Source organism: Nerophis lumbriciformis, linkage group LG17 (assembly GCF_033978685.3).
Source record: "Nerophis lumbriciformis linkage group LG17, RoL_Nlum_v2.1, whole genome shotgun sequence".
NCBI classification, from domain to species: Eukaryota; Metazoa; Chordata; class Actinopteri; order Syngnathiformes; family Syngnathidae; genus Nerophis; species Nerophis lumbriciformis.
In genome coordinates, this window is record NC_084564.2 from 27290001 (window position 1) to 27307210 (window position 17210).

The 17210-nt window shown below is 37.5% G+C and overlaps 1 protein-coding gene across 4 annotated transcripts in view; it reads left to right on the forward strand.

The window, feature by feature from the left end:
* pde9ac (phosphodiesterase 9ac) overlaps nt 1-17210 on the forward strand; it is a 55394-nt gene that overhangs the window by 5262 nt on the left and 32922 nt on the right. For 3 of the 4 annotated variants that reach the window (XM_061972993.2, XM_061972995.2, XM_061972994.2), the window contains exons 3-8: nt 1788-1858; nt 2259-2336; nt 9252-9295; nt 9371-9425; nt 9551-9621; nt 9692-9779. In XM_061972993.2, the coding sequence (XP_061828977.1) occupies nt 1788-1858; nt 2259-2336; nt 9252-9295; nt 9371-9425; nt 9551-9621; nt 9692-9779 (407 nt within the window). Of the gene's footprint in view, nt 1-1787; nt 1859-2085; nt 2177-2258; nt 2337-9251; nt 9296-9370; nt 9426-9550; nt 9622-9691; nt 9780-17210 lie in introns of those variants that run through there. The other variant, XM_061972996.2, reaches the window with a different exon arrangement.

Below are 17210 nucleotides of genomic sequence, written 5' to 3' on the forward strand. Positions count from 1 at the left end.
GCTTATTTCAGTAAGACAATGCCAAGCCACGTGTTACATCAACGTGGCTTCATAGTAAAAAAGTGTGGGTACTAGACTGGCCTGCCTGTAGTCCAGACCTGTCTCCCAATGAAAATGTGTGGCGCATTATGAAGCCTAAAATACCACAACAGAGACCCCTGGACTGTTGAACAACTTAAGCTGTACATCAAGCAAGAATGGGAAAGAATTCCACCTGAGAAGCTTAAAAAATGTGTCTCTTCAGTTCCCAAACGTTTACTGAGTGTTGTTAAAAGGAAAGGGCATGTAACACAGTGGTGAACATGCCCTTTCCCAACTACTTTGGCACGTGTTGCAGCCATGAAATTCTAAGTTAATAATTATTTGCAAAAATATAAATAAAGTTTATGAGTTTGAACATCAAATATGTTGTCTTTGTGGTGCATTCAATTGAATATGGGTTGAAAAGGATTCGCAAATCATTGTATTCCGTTTATATTTACATCTAAAACAATTTTCCAACTCATATGGAAACGGGGTTTGTAGTATGGGAATGTATACATGTATGTATGAATGAGGAAGAAGGGAGGGGACTCTGGTTAACACTCCAATACAGTAGGTGGGGGTAATACCATTTTAAAGATCCTTCCATTTTCTACCGCTTGTCCCTCTCGGAGTCGCGGCGGTGCCGGACATATATAGTTGTTTGGAATGCTCCCCGAAACTTCTTGCTTTTTTGTTTTAAAACCATAACTAATACATTGTTGAGGTGTTAGTCTATCTTTATGACCACCATCCATCCATTTTCTACCGCTTATTCCCTTTGGGGTCGCGGGGGGCGCTGGAGCCTATCTCAGCTGCATTCGGGCGGAAGGCGGGGTACACCCTGGACAAGTCGCCACCTCACCACAGATTTTTTAAATTACAATAATAAATTATTTAAAAATAAATATTGATTTAATAATACTTTATTTAAAAATGAATTAAAATAAATAAATTAAAATAATTGTATTAAATTACAAAAAAATAAAATGTTTTTATTAATACAGAAAATGTTTTTATACTATCCATCCATTCATTTTTTCTACCGCTTGTCCCTTTTGGGGTCGCGGGAGGTGCTGGAGCCTATCTCAGCTGCATTCGGGCGGAAGGCGGTGTACACCCTGGACAAGTCGCCGCCTCATCACAGATTTTTTAAATTACAATAATAAATTATTTAAAAATAAATATGTATTTAATGATACTTTATTTAAAAATGAATTAAAATAATTGTATTAAATTAGAAAAAAAAATTAAGAAAATGTTTTATACTAATCCACTAAAATTGTCATTATAACATTATGAAAAAAAATGTCGCAAAAATACAAATAAAAAATTAATACATAATTTACAACAGTATATTTTATTATTTATTATAAGGGACAGCGTGGGGAAGTTGGGAGAGTGGCCGTGTCAGTAACCTGAGGGTTCCTGGTTCGATCCCCACTTTCTACCAACCTCGTCACGTCCGTTGTGTCCTTGAGCAAGACATGTCACCCTTGCTCCTGATTGGTCGCGGTTAAGGCCTTGCATGGCAGCTCCCGCCATCAGTGTGTGAATGTGTGTGTGTGTGTGAATGGGTGTATGTGGAAAAAGTGTCAAAGCGCTTTGAGTACTTTGAAGGTAGAAAAGCGCTATACAAGTATATTTACCTTTTAAGTATTTTTGATACGTTTATGGTCATTCTGCAAATCAACACAATCGATTCTTCTTCTCTATGCACCTTTAACGTAAAAAACAAAAAGAAGAATAAGGTGTGTTCTTCCCAGGTGGTGTTCAGTCGGCACTGCAGTCCTTGTGACATTAAGGAACTTCTATGTTCTTCCTCCAACATTCCCAGGTGGGTACTAACCGGTGTGCATGTGAAACATAATCATTATTTTTACTACTTTTATCGTTTATTCCTGTTAATAATGTATTTCAAAGCAACACGAAAGTGGAAAAAGGTATGAAAAAAATTGTATATATAGGTTTTTGGCCTCTTACTAATCTATCACCCACTTGCACTTCACACTCCAACCCAGCAGGGGGCAGTGTATGACCATACGATAACTGCGTGTAGCCTTATTAAGGGGATGAAAGAAGCGAAACGATTTAGCGTTAAGGTTACGACAATAAAGCCTTTTTTTTTTTGCACTACTTCTTTGCCTCAGCTAGAGTAAGTTTAACATGAGTTTAGCGAATATAGTGTGAAAATGAGTGTCTTTGAAGTAACTGAGGACTTTATTGTTTATGTACAGGAACACAGCTATCATGATGGTGGATCCTGAAGGCGCCTTGGTATCCATAGACCCCACCATGCCCTCCAACTCTCCCAAGTAAGCACTTTAATATTGCATAATTGTGTGAATGTTCCAAAGCATTCACATATATGATTTTCTACACCGAAATTCATCTATTTAGTATTATTATCAATATTGTGTGAATGTTCCAAAGCATTCACACACATGCTTTTCTACACCAAAATGCATCTATTTATTATTATTATTATTATTATTATTGCGTGAATGTTCCAAAGCATTCACACATATGCTTTTCTACACTAAATTCCATCTATTTATTATTATTATGTGAATGTTCCAAAGCATTCACACATATGCTTTTCTACACTAAATTCCATCTATTTATTATTATTATGTGAATGTTCCAAAGCATTCACACACATGCTTTTCTACACAAAAATGCATCTATTTATTATTATTATTATTATTATTGTGTGAATGTTCCAAAGCATTCACACACATGTTTTTCTACACCAAAATTCATTTATTTATTATTATTACCTGGGGATAGGTTGATTGGCAACACTAAATGGTCCCTAGTGTGTGAATGTGAGTGTGAATGTTGTCTGTCTATCTGTGTTGGCCCTGTGATGAGGTGGCGACTTGTCCAGGGTGTACGCCGCCTTCCGCCCAAATGCAGCTGAGATAGGCTCCAGCACCCCCCGCGACCCCAAAAGGGACAAGCGGTAGAAAATGGATGGATGGATTATTATTATTATTATTGTGTGAATGTTCCAAAGCATTCACACATATGATTTTCTACACCGAAATTCATCTATTTATTATTATTATTATTGTGTGAATGTTCCAAAGCATTCACACATGATTTTCTACACCGAAATTAATCTATTTAATATTATCATCAATATTGTGTGAATGATCCAAAGTATTCACACACATTCTTTTTTCCACCAAAATGCATCTATTTATTATTATTATTATTATTATTATTGTGGGAATGTTCCAAAGCATTCACACATATGCTTTTATACACAAAAATGCATCTATTTATTATTATTATTAGTAGTAGTAGTAGTAGTAGTATTGTGTGAATGTTCCAAAGCATTCACACACATGTTTTTCAACACCAAAATTAATTTATTTATCATTATTACCTGGGGATAGGTTGATTGGCAACACTAAATGGTCCCTAGTGTGTGAATGTGAGTGTGAATGTTGTCTGTCTATCTGTGTTGGCCCTGTGATGAGGTGGTGACTTGTCCAGATGCAGCTGAGATAGGCTCCAGCACCCCCCGCGACCCCAAAAGGGACAAGCAGTAGAAAATGGATGGATGGATTATTATCATTATTGTGTGAATGTTCCAAAGTATTCACACATGTATGCTTTTCTACATCAAAATGCATCTATTTTTTATTATTATTATTATTGTGTGGATGTTCCAAAGCATTCACACATATGTTTTTCTACACCAAAATGAATTAATTTATTATTATTATTATTATTGTTGTGTGAATGTTCCAAAGCATTCACACATATATGCTTTTCTACACCAAAATGCATCTATTTATTATTATTATTAATATTGTGTGAATGTTCCAAAGCATTCACACATATGCTTTTCTACACCAAAATGCATCTATTAATTGTTCTTATTAATATTAGGTGAATGTTCCAAAGCATTCACACACATGCTTTTTCTACACCAAAATGCATCTATTTGTTATTATTAATATTGGGTGAATGTTCCAAAGAATTCACACATCTGCTCTTACACCAAAATGCATCTATTTACTAGTATTATTATTGTGTGAACGTTCTAAAGCATTCACACATATGCTTTTTTTACACTAAAATTCATCTATTTATCATTATTCTTCTTCTCCAGATTTTGGCGTGCACTACCTCTACATTTTTCATCCGATTCAAACCGTTCCTACTTCAAACTGTTCAGCCTATTTGGAACCGTGGCTTTTCATCGACAAATTCCAAAATTTCCCAGATTTCCCAGAATTTCAGGTTTTCCGGGACATTTTTCCCATTCAAACTGAAATGGCCATTTTTCAAACTTTCACCATTTCCACATTTTTCAAACAATTCACACCATTTCACCTTCAACATATTCTACTCATCCTGGACATTCAAACTATAATTTTCCCAAGTTCAAAAAAATTCCAGCAATTCCCAGTTTTCCAAACCCTATTTTCACCCTTTTTTCTGTCGACTACTGCTTTCATATTTTTCAACCCACTTCAACCATTCCACAGTCAAAACATTCTTCTTAATCAGGACAAAATACAAAGTTGTTTTTTGAACAATCCCGGTTTTCCCAAAATTCCAGGAAATCCGTAATACCATTTATCAATTAAAAATGTTACTAGTTCAACATTTCAAAAATTCCAACAAAAACTCATTCAGAACATACAAGTTTTATTTTCAAAAAAATCCCCGCTTTTCATGAAATTCCCATTGAAATGAATGAGACATTTTCCAACTTCCACAACTCCAACAGTTTTTATCCAATTCAGACTGTTCCAACTTCAAAATATTCAGTCTGTTCAGGAATTGTGTGCTGTCCTTCAACACTTGTTTTTAAAAATTCCCGGATTTGCCAGAATTCACTGTTTTTAGGGACATTTTCCCCATTCAAAATTAATTGAATTGCTGTTTTCCTTTGAATTCCTGAAAGTTGCCTTTTTTGGACTGTGATGTCCACATAGGAGAAAACAGGGGCCTCCATGTTGGGGTTTACCGAAAACCCACACATACCGATCAATACCTACTTTTTGACTCACACTACCAACCGGAACACAAACTGGTTGTTATCAGAACCCTTATACACACAGGTGATAATGTTCCTACCAGCCCACAGGCCAAAGACAGAGAGCAAAGGTCAAAGGTTTTGAGGGAAGCCCTCAAAACGTGGTTGCCTTAGCTGGTTGTTTGTGAAAAGTGCATCCAGTTCCAGAAATAACAAGAACAGAGTGGATGAGGAGGAAAAAGATGACAGACGCAAAAATATTGTCATTCCATATATATCAAGTATATCTGAGAAATTCAGAATAATTTTGAACCAAAACAACATCCCAGTATACTTCAAACCAGGCAACACCCTGAGACAGAGACTGGTGCATCCTAAAGACCGGACACCCCATACCCACAAAAACAATCTGGTGTATGCTATCCAGTGTAATGATTAAATTCACTGATTCATATATTGGGGAAACAAAACAACTATTAAGCCAAACTCTTCATGCCAAGACTCAGCTGTCTACCTGCACCTATGGGAGAAACAACACTCCTTTGAGAACAAACATGTACAGATTCTGGACAAGGAGGACGGATGGTTTGATTGATTGATTGATTGATTGAAACATTTATTAGTAGATTGCACAGTACAGTACATATTCCGTACAATTGACCACTAAATGGTAACACCGAATACGTTTTTGAACTTGTTTAAGTCGGGGTCCACGTTACGATTGTGGTACGAAAGAGGAGTGAGGGAAGCCATCCATGTCAAGGTTGAAAAACCATACCTGAACAGAGGAGGTGGTCTGCTACACCACTTGTCTCCCACATACAACACCGTCCTTTCAACCATTCCTGGTTGAAAAGACTATGCAATTTAGCCTCCAACAAATAAGAGGGGTTGGAAAGAATGCCATGGTAGTAGTCGATCCACAGCGATCGTTCTGCCACACAATACCTTGACGCTAACGAGGGGAATATACACTTCAACGACTGTCGTTGGCTTTGACAGTAGGATTACAACAGTTATTTTTCTCACTACAATAGGGCGAAACCATCCTTGCCGAGGCACACCTCCATGGTTTTGGAGTACAAATATTTTGGGTTTTGGCACCAGCCACTAGACTAGATCTGACCAATCTAAGTCTAAGACTTGATCTGACCAATCCAAGTCTTTGAGCATAAACTGATGAAGCCTTATGTGGTATTGGAATCAACCGCTAGACTAGATCTGACCAATCTAAGTCTGTGAGCAGGAACTGATGAAGCCTACTCTGATGAGAGTCGAAACATCTTCTAAGACAAACCAAACAGTCCAGTTGCGATTGATTGAATGCTCTGAGATTACAATGATCGCTTTATAGACAGTACCTTTTTTAATGTATTAGTACCGCTATACTTATTTAGTACCAGTATACCATACAACCCTACTCTAACACAAGGAGGGCGTGCCGGGGCAAGGATGCTTCTGCCCTACTGTAGTGAAAAAACAACTGTTGAGATGCAAAGGAGCACCCCTCTCGTCAATGCCAAGAAGTAGGGATGTGCCAATCAAACGGCCACTGATCAGTATTTTCTGAAAAAGTATGTGATCGCCATTCCCGAATAATGCCTTTCGATGCCAATTAAAAAACAGAGATCCTCTCTGGCTTACACTGTATTTATTTTTAGTCCCTCACCTGACAAGCTAGTATCTGATTGTGATAATCACCTCCATTACGGCAAATAAACAGCATTTCTTCTTTCATCCTAAGTATCATTATCAAGTAATGCAATCACTGGAAGATGACACCTAACATGTAACACACCGGGGGCAAGAACACAGATAAGCTACCCGCTAAGGATTTTTACTGTAAAATGTAATGTCATTTTGACATTGTACAATTTGATAGATAACTTGTCAAGCAGATATTTATTAGTATTTCAATTTTATTTAAAAAAAAAAAAGTAAAAAATATATGATAGTAGTATATTTGTTGCATTATTAGATACTAGGGTTGTCCCGATACCAATATTTTGGTACCGGTACCAAAATGTATTTCGATACTTTTCTAAATAAAGGGGACCACAAAACAATCTTATGGTACATGAATATGTTTTTATTGCAATCGAAGAACAATTTTGGCCTTAAATAAAATAGTAAACATACAAGACAACTTGTCTTTTAGGAGTAAGTAAGCAAACAAAGGCTCCTAATTTGTCTGCTGACGTATGCAGTAACATATTGTGTCATTTATCATTCTATTATTTTGTCAAAATTATAAATATCTGCTTACTTTCTCTTTTAACATGTTCTATCTACACTTCTGTTAAAATGTAATAATCACTTAGTTTTCTGTTGTTTGGATACTTTACATCAGTTTTGGATGATACCACAAATTTAGGTATCGATTCGATACCAAGTAGTTACAGGATCATACATTGGTCATATTCAAAGTCCTCATGTGTCCAGAGACATATTTACTGAGTTTAGAAACATAATATACGTTTTTTTTAAAAAGGAAAAAAAGATATATGTAATCATAGCAGTATCAACTAGATACGCTATTGTACTTGGTATCATTAAAGTGGATGTCAGGTGTAGATCCACCGATGGCCTTTGTTTACATTCAAGCGCGCTGGCTTTTGTTAGCGGTGACGCCGGTGAGCTACGGTGTGTAGTGAAGCATTTTTAGCTATTCCTCGTCCTGCAGGGATGATACTTGTAAGAAACATACTTTATTTGTCGCCATGGTGGCGAGGATTAGTGATTTAGAAGTAGCTTAAACACTGCCGACTGCGGATGGATGTTCGGTGCTAGCTAGCTAGCCATGTCTTAAAGCACCTTTTCCTGAGGGTGTTTCAGTGTTATAGCTTTACCTTTATCCTCAGTTTTTAGGCCAAAATGCGTCCGTTCTCCCTTTACTGTCTACACACCGTGTCTGCTTATAAGTACTCTGTGACTGTGCGCTGCCGAACATGCTCCTCTGCTCGTAAAACCAGCAATATCATTGGGAACCGGTACTTTTCAAACAGAGTATAGTACCATTTTTGATTCATTAGTACCGTGATACTATACTAGTACCGGTATACCGTACAGCCCTATTAGATACAATTCAAATTTAAAAGATATGCAATTGCATGCAATACACGTATTTTTTCTTTCAAAAAGGAAACAATACAATTAGTAAGAAAATATCAAATATATTAGTAGGAAAAGATCAAGTACTTAATTGACACATATTATTTCAAGGCTTTTGCGGGCCACATTGAATAATGTCACGGGCCAGATCTGGCCCCGGGCCTTGACTTTGACACGTGCACTATTATAAAAACAGTTTATTACCGTAGATCTTACAGTAGATTAATCCATACTTGCCAACCCTCCCGAATTTTCCGGGAGACTCCCGAAATTCAGCGCCTCTCCCGAAAACCTCCCGGGACAAATATTCTCCCGAAAATCTCCCGATTGACGGGAGGACGACAGGGTGACAAGAACTAAATCATCCAGACTAGAGATAAATTGTATTATTATGTTTATCTTACCTAAAAATAAATATTTATTAATTAAAAAAATAAATAAATAAATACATTTTTACTATATTTGGCTAAAAATTAATTGTATTTGTATTTTTTCTGACTCCTTATTACATCCAGCCATAGAATTATACATTAAAATAAACATATTTGAAATAATTAATTTTAAATTATCATAATAATTCATTTAAAATGACCATATTTAATTATTAACATAATTGCTTGTTTATCAACAACTTTAGCATTTTATTCATTACATTTTGAAGCTCTCAGAAGTTATGTTATATTCCTTAATATTTATTTATGCAAGTTTGAAGTATCAATTATCTAAACACAGTTTTGTTTGCATATTTTCAGAATATATATATATATATATATATATATATATATATATGTATGTATGTATGTATGTATGTATGTATGTATGTATGTATGTATGTATGTATGTATGTATATATATATATATATATATATATATATATATATATATATATATATATATATATGTGTGTATGTGTATATATATGTATGAAATACTTGACTTGGTGAATTCTGGCTGTCAATATACTCCTCCCCTCTTAACCATCCCCCACCCACAACCCCCCACCTCCCGAAATCGGAGGTCTCAAGGTTGGCAAGTATGGATTAATCAACTCAAGAAATAATTGCTTGGTGCCGCCTTACTAATAATAATTACTGATGTGTATAACCTGCTTTCTGTGCAGTGCCTTGTACAAAGTTGTCCCCTTGTCTACTGGCCAACTTGGAGGTAAACCATCTCCTAACTTCCAACATGCAGTTTATGCATCGCTGCTTTTTGCATGTGTTGTATTTGTGTCCACAGACAAGGAGGACATGTTTCAGAATGTGTTGTCCCAGGTGGCTGAGCAGTTCAGCAGGTAACACCTTCCTTGTTTACGTTACGCCCCTACCCCTTACCCCTTGATGATCGTGCCCGCTCAAGCACCTTGGAGACAAGTTTAGTCAGCCACCAAACCCAATTTGTCTTTTTTTTTTTTTTTAGAGCATTTCGCATCAACGAGCTGAAGACGGAGGTCACCAACAGGCTTGCCATGCTGGAGAAGAGAGTGGAGTGTGAGTGGTGCATTTAAATGTACACACGTACAGCAGAACAAGAGATAATGTCACATCGTGTTTGTTTCAGTGGAAGGTCTGAAAGTGGTTGAGATTGAGAAGTGTAAAAATGATCTGAAGAAGCTGCGGGACGAGATGACATCGACAGTTGGCGGCAGGTGATGCGATATTCTACATTGTTTATATACTGTACCTTACCGCCCAAACTTTTCGCCTCCAGTGAGGTGAAAATATGCCAACGGGCCGCCGGCCAAATGCAGCCATTTTAAACGTACAGCACCATTGTGACTGAGGTGTTTAGATCTATACCACCATATCTAAGGTAGTGGAGATGATCATGTTTGATTGATTGATTGAGACTTTTATTAGTAGGTTGCACAGTGAAGTACATATTCCGTACAATTGACCACTAAATGGTAACACCCGAATAAGTTTTTCAACTTGTTTAAGTCGGGGTCCACTTAAATTGATTCATGATACAGATACATACTATCATATATACTATCATCATAATACAGTCATCACACAAGATAATCATCAGGGTGTATACATTGAATTATTTACATTATTTACAATTTGGGGTGTGGAGGGGGGGGGTAGGTTTGGTTGTTATCATCAGTCATCAACAATTGAGAACAGAGAAATGGATATTGAAACAGTGTAGATCTGACTTGGTAGGATATGTACAGCAAGTAGTGGACATAGAGAGAGAGAGAGAGAGAGATCAGAAGGCATAAGAAAAGTATCTGCATTTGATTGTTTACATTTGATTATTAACAACAATCCGGGGAGGGTGTTAGTTTAGGGTTGAAGTTGCCTGGAGGTGTATTTTTATTGCGGTTTTGAAGGAGAATAGAGATGCCCTTTCGATACATAGTTAAACATGCAGACATGACCCCCACCAAGAACTGTTTTCACTGCTGGACTCTAGAAAGAGGTTCCGCAGCCCCCGTAGCAGAACCTCCAGGTTCTGTAACAGCTTCTTCCCTCGTAAGATTCTTGAACGCATCATATTAATCCCCTCAATTCCCCCCAAAAATGGATTAACTCGCTGGAATATAAAGACAATATAACATACATCCATATACGTGGATGCATATGCAAAAGTGCAATATATTTATCTGTACAGAAATCTATTTATTCATATCTGCACCTTATTGCTTTTTTAACCTGCACTACCATGAGCTAATGCAACGGAATTTCGTTCTTATCTGTACTGTAAAGTTCAAATTTGAATGACAATAAAAAGGAAGTCTAAGGTCTTTAGATCTATACCACCATATCTAAGGCAGTGGAGATGATCATGTTCGATACATAGTTAGCCGTGCAGATCTGCCATCAATTGTTGTGTGAGCTTGAAAGAGGTCAGTATTTATATCTGTTAAATATTAAGTTAAAGTACCAATGATTGTCACACACACACTAGGTGTGGCGAAATTATTCTCTGCATTTGACCCATCACCCTTGATCACCCCCTGGGAGGTGAGGGGAGCAATGGGCAGCAGCGGTGGCCGCGCCCGGGAATCATTTTTGGTGATTTAACCCCCAATTCCAACCCTTGATGCTGAGTGCCAAGCAGGGAGGTAATGGGTCCCATTTTTATAGTCTTTGGTATGACTCGGCCGGGGTTTGAACTCACAACCTACCGATCACCACCCTTTGACGAGCCAAACCATTTAGTCTCCTAATCAGTTAAACCTGAGCAGGCTCAGTGGCCTTGTGGTTAGAGTGTTCGCGTTGTGAGTTCAAACCCCGGCCGAGTCATACCAAAGACTATGAAAATGGGACCCATTACCTCCCTGCTTGGCACTCAGCATAAAGGGTTAGAATTGGGGGTTAAATCACCAAAATGATTCCCGAGCGTGGCCACCGCTGCTGCTCACTGCTCACCTCACCTCCCAGGGGGTGGATTAAGGGGATGGGTCAAATGTAGAGAATAATTTCACCACACCCAGTGGGTGTGTGTGACGATAACTGGGACTTTAACTTTAACTTTCATTTAAATTTTTCGTTCAATTAATTGAAGCCTAACTCAGAACCACAATTGATTGAAGCCTAGGGGGATGGGTCAAATGCAGAGAGTAATTTCACCACACCTAATGTGTGTGACTATCAGTGGTACTTTAACTTTACTATATTGACATGACTGTAAGACAGTATTTTTTTATAGTACTTTAACTTTACTATATTAACATGACTGTAAGACAGTATTTTTTTAAGGCCAATACCGATACCATTAACATGTACCGGTATTAACTGTAAATATTTCCATTCATTGATGGTAAATGCTATTGCCAGGTTAACAATATCAACACGATATTTAAACCAGTTCCTCATTCTCTCTTTTTACATACAATTTTTGAGCAGAGCAATGTCAACAGTACCGGTACATAATAACCAAACAAAAATATTACTTTCTATTAATATTTCAATCCTGAGGTTTTTTTGCACTGTGTCCAGGAAGTTATTCCCTAGTTTGTAAACATGAACAAAGACGACAACAATATTACTGAGAAAATAGAAATATTTATCTAATTACTCCTGTATCGATTATATACTGATATTACCACTGGTATCGACACTACCAATTTATGGAGTGAGCCGCCCTCTTACGTGTCGTGCACTGACTGCAACAATGCTGACACACCAACAGCAGTTGTTGTATCATCCGCTCTGTAAACCAGGAGTGCCCAAGTTTGGGCCCGCGGGCCAGATGTGGCCCGCCAAGTTAAAGTTAAAGTACCAATGATTGTCACACACATCCTCTGCATTTGACCCATCCCCTTGTTCACCCCCTGGGAGGTGAAGGGAGCAGTGGGCAGCAGCAGTGGCCGCGCCCAGGAATCATTTTGGTGATTTAACCCCCAATTCCAACCCTTGATGCTGAGTGCCAAGCAGGGAGGTAATGGGTCCCATTTTTATAGTCTTTGGTATGACTCGGCCGGGGTTTGAACTCACAACCTACCCATCTCAGGGCGGACACTCTAACCACTAGGCCACTGAGTAGTACAAGTTGTTTGTTTTGGCCCGCCAAGGCGTGGCTTCCATAAAATTAAAACATATTCATACACTTTTAAGTCCTCACAACCAATAATGGTATGTCCACTACCTTAAATAATGGCAGTGTACGATAAAACTAGTTCAGTTCAGTTTCAGTTTCAGTTTATTTGGAACATGCATACGATACAATGTAATGCATCACACATTTCCAGTTGTTTCATTACAGCACGGCCGAAAAGGAGTAGGAAGAAGCAGAGCTCATTTAATCCTACCCCTTTTCATACCATAGCAATTTTATCTAATGTCCTTGTTCTCTGAACAGTGAACAAATAAATAATAAATGAATAATATACCATAGTAAGTAAACAAATATTAAATACATAAATAATTTTTTTCTCAAAAGGAAAAAAAAGGGTTCAAGATGTTCATCATAATTCTTGTTCTGTGTACTTTGTGAATCATATTGGTGCTTTGTTTGATTTCTTTGGTTCATCCATTCCATAATTTAATTCCACATGCTGATATACCATATTTTTCGGACTATAAGTCGCAGTTTTTTTCATAGTTTGGCCGGGGGTGCGACTTATACTCAGGAGCGACTTATGTGTGAAATTATTAACACATTACCGTAAAATATCAAATAATATTATTTAGCTCGTTCACGTAAGAGACTAGACGTATAAGATTTCATGGGATTTAGCGATTAGGAGTGACAGATTGTTTTGTAAACGTATAGCATGTTCTATATGTTATAGTTATTTGAATGACTCTTACCATAATATGTTACGTTAACATACCAGGCACGTTCTCAGTTGGTTATTTATGCCTCATATAACGTACACTTATTCAGCCTGTTGTTCACTATTCTTTATTTATTTTAAATTGCCTTTCAAATGTCTATTCTTGGTGTTGGATTTTATCAAATAAATTTCCCCCAAAAATTCGACTTATACTCCAGTGCGACTTATATATGTTTTTTTCCTTCTTTATTATGCATTTTCGGCCGGTGCGACGTATACTCCGGTGCGACTTTTACTCCGAAAAATACGGTACTAAAGGTTTTAAGTGTTGTACGGGCATACAAATGTTTTAAATTAGAATTTCCTCTAAGGTTATATTTCTCCTCTTTTGTTGAGAAGAATTGTTGTACATACTTGGGTAGCAGATTATAGTTTGCTTTGTACATCATTTTAGCTGTTTGTAAATGCACCAAATCATTGAATTTCAATATTTTTGATTCAATAAATAAAGGGTTTGTATGTTCTCTATATCTAACATTATGTATTGTGATAACTGATCTTTCACCTATTGTGAAGCTATATGCTTAAAATTGCTGTATTTGGCTTAATGACAAAAATTGGAACATTTTCACTTAGGCCCTGGGAGGCAAAGAATTTGGGCACCCCTGTTTTAGATTCTTATTCATCTACATTTTCATTTCCTGTTAATAGCAACTTACTTTCTGCTGTAACTTGATTCCATCTACACTTCTTAGACTTAACTAAGCACTTATTTGTTGGTGTTGTTTTAAGCTAGTTTAGCTAAGCTCGCTACTGCCTTGCTCTCGGTTTTTTGTAACATGTTTGGCCTCATCCTCCAATGATAATGTTACTTGATAATGATGGTGGTTCTTTGAAAATGTGCATAGATTGTTTTTTACAGACCATCTTCAAGCTGATTTCTGACCGTCTCTTCAGGATGCGTGGCTTTGTGGACGCTCTTATAGATGTGTTTCCACTTCGACTGCATCTTCTCCCCACTAGCCATGTTGTAGTGTTTAGCGCTTCCATATGGAGTCTACTGACAGATCTAAGTTAGAACTATACGCTACTTTGTATTAGAAAGGGTAACCGCGGAGGATTCATGTGCATGTACGAGCCAGTGTGCCCCACAACAAAAGGATAGATTTTTTTTGCTTACTGCAGAGCTGCCAAGCCTCACGTTTTAAGCCTGAGTCATGCAATTTAACCCACTCTCACGCCACAATTGACATTTCTCACGCTTATATTTCCCCATTCACTACTCTATATAAATTTTTTTTCTTAATAAGCTTTTTTCCTCGCGACATGTTGTAGTTTGAGTAAATACCCAATCCCAGACAAATCCATAAATTATTGCGCTTAATCAAGCCAACCACTGAAGGCACCACGCAATGTAAACCAATCAGAAACAATGTACGGCGGGTGTTGTTGGGTATATCTTTCACACACAATGCAGCAAAGTGTTGTCCACCTAGCGACTTTCTCTGTAAATCTAATATCTTTCCCTCTCCTCGTATTAACTTTCTTTCTCAAAAGCGACGAGCGACAAATCCAGCGACTTTTTTTGGATGTTTTGGAGACATGAAAGAGTCCTCAACGTACAAGCGGCATCTGAGGCTTTCCTCATAGGCGGCTGTCTACTGATTGTCTGCACTTAGACAGCTTGTACTGAAAACACATGTTGTTGTACTTTTAAGTGCAATGACAATAAAGTGGCATTCCAGTCAGAAAAGAGAGGAGAAGTGTGCAAAGCTGCCGCCGTCTGAGATTAATATTTCATCACTGTCACACTTCCAATAAAAACTAACCTATTGTTCATGTTAATGAGCCAGTCAATAGATTTGGTTTGTTCGTGAATATCCTCACCCTTAATTCAGTCTTTTGATCAAATTTTATACTCCATCCATCCATTTTCTACCGCTTGTCCCTTTTTCGGGTGTGCTGGAGCCTATCCCAGCTGCACTCGGGCGAAAAGCGGGGTACACCCTGGACAAGTCGCCACCTCATCGCAGGGCCAACACAGATAGACAGACAACATTCACACTCACATTCACACACTAGGGCCAATTTAGTGTTGCCAATCAATCTATCCCCAGGTGCATGTCTTTTTAGACAATAAAATACAATTAAAGTAAGAATAAAAATAACCATCATTTGCATTTTTACCTCACTTTTTGTGTCTCCCACTATGTTATTCCTCTGTCCAACAACGTCCATTGCATTCAATTATGCAAATTAGGCATTGATGTCATTTATCAACTTCGAGCAACTTTTATGACAGCCAACAGCTACTTTCCATGCTGAGGAGTTGGCAACAAGAGCAATCAGAAGAGATTGAGGACAGTGAGGAAGAATAGAAGATATACAAACTGAGAACGCAGATACAGAGGATGAGACAGAAGAGCCAGCATAGTAAACAGTGGAGATGATTTTCATTTCAAATTTATGGTTAAGACTAGCATTAGGAAGCCAAAGTGCAGGGAGAGCTGCTGGAGGTGAGGACATCAGTCTTAAGGTATAAATTGACGTTAAAAAAGGCCAACATTTTTTTAAACGCATCATGCTTCTGAAGTCTCACTCTTGTCATTTGCTGAAACTTGGCAGCCCTGTTACTCTCCTTTGGAGGAAGTATGAAGGAAGGCAAGATTGTTCCATAAATGCCTCCATGGTTTTCTTTCAAATTTTCGGGACGTATGCAAATCACCAAAACAGGTACAAATAAGTAAAAAAACGTTAGTTTTGCTTTATACAGGGGTCGGCAACCCGCGGCTCTAGCGCCGCCCTAGTGGCTTTCTGGAGCTTTTTAAAAATGTATGAAAAATGGAAAAAGATGAGGGGAAAAAAAAATATATTTTGTTTTAATATGGTTTCTGTAGGAGGACAAACATGACACAAACATCCCTAATTGTTATAAAGCACACTGTTTATATTAAACATGCTTCACTGATTCGAGTATTTGGCGAGCGCCGTTTTGTCCTACTAATTTTGGCGGTCCTTGAACTCACCCTAGTTTGTTTACATGTATAACTATTCTCCGACTTTCTGGGACGTGTTTTATGGCACTTCTTTTTCTGTCTCATTTTGTCCACCAAACTTTTAAGGTTGTGCGTGAATGCACAAAGGTGAGTTTTGTTGATGTTATTGACTTGTGTGGAGTGCTAATTGGGCATATTTGGTCACTGCATGACTGCAAGCTAATCGATGCTAACATGCTATTTAGTAGTGATGGGTTCATGAGGCGTCATGAAGCGTTTCGACACATTGCAAAACTGTATTGATACTGTGTCAATACTGTGTCACTAAATACTGACATCTGCTGGACATTAAAAATCCCTACAGGCAACCTATGGACCGACTCAACTGACACTGACTTTATGACCTAGTACAGTGGTTCTCAAATGGGGGTACGCGTACCCCTGGGGGTACTTGAAGGTATGCCAAGGGGTACGTGAGATTTTTTTTAAATATTATAAAAATAGCAAAAATTCAAAAATCCTTTATAAATATATTTATTGAATAATACTTCAACAAAATATGAATGTAAGTTCATAAACTCAGTGAAGCACAAGCTCAGGTTTGTCACTAAAATTTCTGTCAAAAAGAACTGTGAAAAGAAATGCAACAATGCAATATTCAGTGTTGACAGCTAGATTTTTTGTGGACATGTTCCATAAATATTGATGTTAAAGATTTTTTTTTTGTGTGAAGAAATGTTTAGAATTAAGTTCATGAATCCAGATGGATCTCTAATACAATCCCCAAAGAGGGCACTTTAAGTTGATGATTACTTCTATGTGTAGAAATCTTTATTTATAATTGAATCACTTG